Source organism: Lipotes vexillifer, unplaced genomic scaffold, assembly GCF_000442215.2.
Source record: "Lipotes vexillifer unplaced genomic scaffold, Lipotes_vexillifer_v1.1 scaffold443, whole genome shotgun sequence".
Lineage (NCBI taxonomy): Eukaryota > Metazoa > Chordata > Mammalia > Artiodactyla > Lipotidae > Lipotes > Lipotes vexillifer.
The window spans coordinates 598,449-605,680 of NW_006779163.1; the positions used below are offsets into that span (position 1 = coordinate 598,449).

Consider the following 7,232-nt stretch of genomic DNA (forward strand, 5'->3'; position numbering starts at 1 on the left):
TCCCCCTCCCCCTCCCCCAGACGTCACGTAGGTTTGGCTCAAGTCCCCTCACCCCTTCTGGGCCCCACTCACATGCCAGGCCCCCCCTGGTAGGTTCCGGCCCAGGACCAGGTGGGGGATGGCTCGCTCCTTCTGGTGCTTCCAGGTGAGGACAGACTCCACGTTGCCCCCGAAGTCTGTGTCTGGGCACAGGAGGGCATCAAACAGCAGGGCCACAGGGCTTTGGCACCGGCCTTCAAGGCCTTCGGACAGGTAATCCAGGTCCTGGGCGGGGGGACACAAGTCAGAGGGCCCGCTGGAGGAAGGCCACCTGGTCCTGCCTTTCCACCCTAGTATCAGGGTGTCAGATAAGCTTGGGAAATGCTGCCTCTCAAAAAGAGATAGTGCACATCAGCAAATTAAAGGCTCTGACAAGTCCTGCAGCTGTCGTTTACCCATTTAATTTTGCCAAACCCAGTGTCTCTCAGATTTACTGGAGCAGGGACATTTTTCTCTGCGTATTATACTGAGGGACGGCTGTCCTGTACCACAGTGGTCCCCAATATTTTTGGCACCAGGGACTGGTTTCGTGGAAGAGAATTTTTCCACAGACAAGGGTGGGGTGGAGGGGGATGGTTTAGGCGGTAATGTGAGCCACGGGGAGCAATGGGGAGAGGCAGATGAAGCTTCTCTTCACTTGCCTGCCGCTCATCTCCTGCTGTGTGGCCCAGGTTGGGCGGGGGTCTCCCGCGGGGGAGAAACCCCTGCTGTAGAAGGCATTCTGGAAAATGCCTATCTAGACCCAATGCCAACTTACTTCCTCACCCATCAGCTTGACGCTGGGAGGGGCCCAGGAGGATGGATGCTGCCTGAAGTGGGGGGCGGACACTGAGTGGCCTCCCGGAAGGCGAGGGGCGTGGAGGGGAGGTTGGTGAGCCCTCCTGAGCAGGGGCTGGTGGACCTGCAATATCTAGGGCAGGGGTTTTCAGCTGTGGCACAACTGGCCTTTGGGCTGGATAATTCTTTGTGGTGGGGCCTGTCCTGTGCATCGAAGGATGTTTAACAGCATCCCTGGCCTCGACCCTCTACGCCTGTGGTGTCACCACTCTGGTCGTGACAACCGAAACTGTCTCCAGGTGGCCAAGTGTCCCCGGTGGGGGTGGAAATCATCCCTGGGTTTAGAAGCACTGGTCTAGGGGAGGTGAGACAAGCTGGTGTGGTATTTGTAAGTCTTCAAAGACAGCTGTGGTTCCTCTTCCCCAGTTTCTGTGGCTGATTTTGTGGGCTCTCACACGTTTGGTCTTACGTCTCATAAATGCATCCTTTTGATTTGTGCCTGGCAGGGTTTCCCCGCAATGGGGGTGTCCCTCCCACCTGGAGCTCAAGCCCACCTGGTCCACGATGGAGACCCCCGGCGCCTCGGTGAGCTTCCTCTGAAGCACCGGGTGTGGGTGGATGACATCCGGCTTCACGTAGGGGTTGTAACCCGAGAGCAGGTAGGACAGGCAGATGCCAGAGGGACCATTGCCTGGGGAGAGAGGGCGGGGTCAGAGGGCAGCGCTTTTGAGCACAAGAGACCACCACCACCGAGGGCTTTGGTCTCCATCTGTCTCGTTCATTGATTTGCTCTTCATGCATAAAAATAAAAACAGAACATTTATTAGCACTATACCACTTTAACAACAATAAAGTTGTGGAAATAACTGCTGACATTTACTGAGCGCTTACTATGTGTCAAGCTTTGTGTCAAGTGATTTTAATAACAACAAAATAATAAGGAACTGACAGCCGCTGCTGCTGTACCAGGCCCCTCCATAGCCCCGAGCGCACTGAGCCAGACACGTGCTACTTTTCCTCCTTTTCTACTTGAGGAAGCTGGGGCACAGAGAGGTTAACTGACTTGCCTGTGGTCACACAGCGGCATGACTGAGATCCTGAGATTACTGAGAACTGACAGTGGGGTCAGGTCGGTCAGAGGGATGTGTAAAATATTACAGCACAGATGGCTACGTGCTTTGGGGGGTGAGCTCGGGGGCCAAGGGTGCTCAGGGTGGGCGCTAAGCCACCTGTGGGGCCGCCTGCCCCCAGGTCTGGATGAATCGCACTGCTTATCAGAGGCACTTTTTGGGCAATTAACCTCATGACATCACTCCTATTCTTATCTGTCTTTCCCCTGTCTTATGTTGTGCTGTTCTCAGCCTTAACTCATATGTAGACAGATACTCAGACAAACCCTATGAAATCGCCGATGCGCAACTGTTTTTAACTTACAAAAATGGCCATTTCATGTGGTTCGACCTGATGTTTGCCCGGAGGGAGGGGCCCTCTGTCCCCCATTTGTTCAGACCTGACGGCAGGTCCACATGCTTCGGCTGCGTCCCCGTCACTCAGGCACGCAGGCACAGGGAAAGCACAGGACGGGCACAGGTACAGAACCAGTCCCCCGACCCCCTGCCCCACCCTTACTGCGCAACCCGTGCAGAGCACCCTGCTCTTGCCTCTAGCGTTCTTGGAAGGGTTACTCAGATGATGTTTTGTAAATTGCTGAGCACAGCACTGGGCACAGAGTGACCGCTCCAGGGCCTGCCCGCTCCTGACCTCTAACCCTTGGGGCTCAATGCGGCCCCTCCCCGACCCTGGGCGGCACTCACCGATGATGACAACCGGGAGGGGCTCTGAGCTGCTGGCACCAAGGTGGTCCTTCCACCCGTTGCTCATGGCTGAGGCTCTCGGGGGGGCTTGGGGCTGGCAGCAACCTGGGGGCACAGGGGAGGAGGGGCCCCTCGGTGAGCCGGGGTGTCATGCGGTCACTTCCCAGCTGCACGGTGACCTCCTGTGGCCCTCAGGATCAAGTCCAAGGTCCTCCCTGAGTCTTATCAGGATGACACTCCCCTCTCATACCTGCTATACTCTCAACAGGTCCAATTATGCAGGGCTCTCTCCCCCAGCCTGGTCACCTCCTCTCTCTGAGCCTCACTCCACACTCCCCATCTCATCAGGGGCAGTAACTGTCCTCGAAGCTTATTCAGCTTCCATGAGGCCCCCCTCTGCCCAACTGTGGGCAAGCCCTGCCCAGCACTTCTGTGACGGCCACAGCCCTCACCCCAGAATCCGGCCTTCGGGTCTTCAGTGGACTTGGCCCTGGAGAGGCACTTCTGAACTGGTGACCTCTCTGGGTCTCAGTTTCCTCATCTGTAAAATGGGAATAATAATCGTCTCTACCCCATGGGGTTATTGGAGTGGCGGGGGGACACAGGTACGGTACGTGAAGCAACTGCCTCGAGAAAACGGGCCACAGGGAAGAGACCAGAGCTCACTGTCTCCTCCAGAGGCTGGGCTAGAACAGGTGGACATGCAGAAACCACAGAAGCCTGAGCCCCTTGGTTTGGGGAGAAATGCATGCAAAGCTGCTCGTCTCTGGAGCACCAGCGCCCCCTGCTGGCCACAAGCCCAAATCACTCAGCGAGACCCAAACCCTGTTCTTAGGGCTGCAGGTGCCTGAGGAGAGTCCAGACCCACCTTCTCCACATCCCCCTAGACGAGCTAACGGGGGCCCTGGCCTCACCCACTGTCCAGCAGCCCTGCTGTCCTGACCACCACAGGGCAACATGCACACGAGCATGTGAGGAGCAGGCAGGCGCTTAGCACTTTCTATGTCCCAGGTATTTGACGTGTTTTTTCTCATGTCCTCCTCACACTGACGCTATGCAGAAAGCACTGTCGGTGCTATTATCCCACTTACAGATGGGTAAACTGGGGCTCGGAGAAGTCGCACAAGTTGCTCAGTATCACGCAGCCGACTTTTAAATCCAGGGCTAATGGTGCCGAGGCTTTGCCTGAATGCACCGTGCACGCTGCTTGGCCTGTCCCCAGGGAGACATGGGGCTGGTAGCAAGTAAAAGGGTGAATGGGGGGCACAGGGCCCAGACCACCCAGAGCAGCCAGGGATGGGGGCCCGGCATCGCTGGCCTTCAGGATTCTTCCAGAAAAGGCTGAAATCTGGATTTTTTTAATGTGAATTCTCTGATTTGGAAAAGTGGGCAACTCAACTAATTCACAATTTTTGAACATCTTGAACAGGCTGGTGAAACACAGCCGAGGCCAGCGTATGACCTCTGCTGTGCGCAGTGACAGCAACACCAGCGTCCACCGCTGGGCAGGTCCCGAGCAGAGGGACGAGGGACAGCCGCCCAGACAGGCTGGTGGGAGGACCTGGGTGTCACTCCCACAGCAACAACAATGGACCTTCGCACAGCACTTTACAGTTTGCGAGGAGAGGAGCTTCCACCTGAGCCATAGCATCTGGGACTCTCGGGCACCCTGAGAGGTGGGCGGCGTCACCGCCATCTGGCAGGTGAGGAAAGGGAAGCTCAGAGGGTGAAGGGTGTCTCCAGTGTCACACACGGGGGTGTGACATTTAAGGACTCCCTCCCCAGTGCCCTCAGGTCCCCTAAGAATGGCCTTCCTCACCTCAGCTGGGGCCTGGGCTGGGACAGCCTCCTCGTCCCGTCTTGGTGAGCCCCGTGTTCCCCATCAGGGACCACGTGGCTCTCTCCACGCCTGGTTCCCTGCGGGGGCCCAGGCTGTCTGCCTGGGAAGAGGATTCTGGGGTGACACCACTGCCACTGCCAACAGTGACACAGAATGACCAACATTTCCATACTTCCATGGAGTTAGCCAGGTGCCAGGCATGCTCGAAACACTGGATGCGCATTAACTAACTTAATCCGTATTTAACTGCGTTGTTATAAGGACTCTCGCAATCACTCTCATGTTACAGACGGGGAAACTGAGGCCCAGCGAGCTTCTCACAGCCCCGTACGGTTTGCGAGGAGTTTGCCCCAGCTCGCGCAAGCCAAGCTGGGTTTGAGCCCGGGATGGCCTGTTCCAGAATCTTCTCTGTGCCCCCCGAGCTGGAGTGACAGTGTGACAGTGTGTGACAGAGGCCCCTCCTACCCGGCTGAGTGTAGCACGCGTATCCATCCCTGCCCACCCAGCTGCTCTGTCCCAGCGCTGGTGTCGTGGGAGGGAGGCCAGGTGGCCAGTGCTCGCAGCTGGGAGGGCACAGTTTCTCACTAACCACCGGCCGCTGGGTGTGCCTGGTGGCCCCGGGGAGGAGGGCTGTGCTTCCCAAAACTCTTCCTCCTGGTTCCTTCAAAGAGCCCCAGGGCCCTGCACTGCACGTCCTCACTGTCCCCAGGAATAGCAGGAACGGGAGGCAGGTGATGTCCTTGCATGACGCTCGTTCTGCATTGGCTCCTTTAATCCTCATGGAGCCCACTTTACAGACCGGAAAACTGAGGCTCAGGGAGGTGAGGCCATGCCCCCGTGGTCACAGAGCCAGTGGGTCATGAAACTAGTTTGTTCACTGAGGGCTCAGACCACCTAGACACCCCATAGCCCCCCACAATGGGTGCCAACCTGTTCCCAGCGCCCATGGAGTGCCCACCCCCGGCCAAGTCCTTTACCTGAAGCTTCAGTAAAGGACTGAGGATCCCAGTCCCTTTGAATCCTCCCAGCGCCAGTAAGGAGGGTACTTGCAGAAGCCCCCGTTTACAGATGAGGAATCAGAACTGACTGCCCACTTTTCACGCTTCCCGGAGGCAAAGGGGCCCCATTTACCACCAGAGCTTTTGGACTCCAAGTCCAGTGCTCGCTGCCAGAAGCTTCTGGATGCCACACACATGAGGTCACCACCCAGAGGGTGACCTGAGAGGTTACTTCCTGTGCAGCGATACAGCCCCAAGTCCTGAGACAAAGCTCTCAATACCTCGGAAGAACGCATGCTGCCAACTTTCATGTGAAAGTTTAACTTCCCATTTCTGCTATGCTTTTTAGTTTTGTGGAGCTGCAACGGTCAGTTTTTAATGCGAACGTTTTGTTGGAGTTCCTCTGGTTGGAGATGGCAAATGTCCACTGAAAAAAGTTAACATTGAAAACTCATTCAAGTTCACAAGAGAAAAGAAGCCTAAAAGAAATGGGAGTAAGTGCACCTTCCAAGGTGCAATTATTTTCTCTTTCTTTCTTTCTTTGGAGTTTGCAGCACTGGAACTTCTAGGGTTATCAAAGCTTGAAACCCTCCGCTCTAAGACTTGGGGCACCTGTATGGCTACATTTACTGAGTACCTGTGGTGGCTTTTTGCTCATTTCACTTTAATGACAACCCCCCACCCCCTTCCCCGTGGGTTTTCTTATCCCATTGCCCAGAGGGAAAAACTGGGGTCAGGAGGGAGCAGGTGTCTTTCCCAGGACTGTTGGAGACCACGCCCCCGAGTCCAAATCCTGCCCCTTGATACCTGTCAGAGGCAGGGTGAGTGCCCTCTGAGGAAAACAGCATGACAACAGTGCCACCAAGAAAGTGGCAGGGGGGCGCTGAGGAGGCGCTGCCAGTCGCCAGGGTGACGCCTCAACCCCGGCGAAAGCGCCGTGGCACCACCTCCCCCCGGAGCCTCCCCCATCTGGAGCCCCAAGAGCTCCGAGGCTCCCCAGACCCTCTGGGACCCCGCATTCTGGGCACCCCAACCCTCCTGGGAGAAGCCAGGTCCCCGGGACCCTGCGGCGGGAGCCGAGGGCAGGTGCCTGGGACCTCTGTCCCCGGCAAGCAGGAGAGGCGGGGTCGCGGAGGGCAGCACCCAGCCTGCCTGTGTGACCCAGTGGCCTCGGGGCGCCAGGCAGCCTGCCCGGGCTGGCCACACCTCTTTTTCCTGCCCAGAGCAGCATCACATGGGCTGGAGTGTACTCTAAACGGGCAGGGCAGCTGTCAGCTGAGGGTGCCAGGCACCTGGAGATGGGCATGGCCGGGAGGGACGAGGGAGGACCCTGGGGTGGGGGCAATCATGCTGGTCCGGGGAGCCTGTGTGGCTCCAGGGCCCCGTGGCCAGCCCTGCCTGGGAGGGACTAGCTTCTCCCACCGCCCCCCCACGCCTCGCCTGGGCCACTCACCTGATGGGCAGGGGTCGAAGACACTCGTGAGCCTGGCCTGCTCAGGCACTAGGAGAACCAGGGCTCACGGTGCCGGCCGAGGGAGCAGGACACCCATTACCCCGTGGGGATCCAAGAGGCTATGAGAGGCCGGGAAGCGAGGGTATTTCACGAGTTGGGAGGAGGCGGGCGGTGGGCGGGGCCAGGAAAATCACTTTCATAAGCGTGAGTCAGCAGGGGCCCCTGGATGAATGAATTTGCACACTTGAGGGAGGGCGGTCACGTTGCCACCTCCGGGGTGGGGGGACGGCCTTAAAGGGCCCCTACCCGGG

The 7,232-nt window shown here is 57.8% G+C and overlaps 1 protein-coding gene across 1 annotated transcript in view; it reads right to left on the reverse strand.

Annotated features, from left to right (window-relative positions):
* Nucleotides 1-7,040, reverse strand: part of OSGIN1 (oxidative stress induced growth inhibitor 1) — an 11,206-nt gene extending 4,166 nt beyond the window's left edge. The window contains exons 1-4 of the mRNA XM_007452526.1: nucleotides 6,922-7,040; nucleotides 2,631-2,735; nucleotides 1,371-1,507; nucleotides 73-264 (exon numbers count right to left, since the gene is read on the reverse strand). Coding sequence (XP_007452588.1) covers nucleotides 73-264; nucleotides 1,371-1,507; nucleotides 2,631-2,697 — 396 coding nt within the window. The 5' untranslated portion in view covers nucleotides 2,698-2,735; nucleotides 6,922-7,040. The remainder of the gene's footprint in view (nucleotides 1-72; nucleotides 265-1,370; nucleotides 1,508-2,630; nucleotides 2,736-6,921) is intronic.
* Between the last annotated feature and the right edge of the window lie 192 nt (nucleotides 7,041-7,232).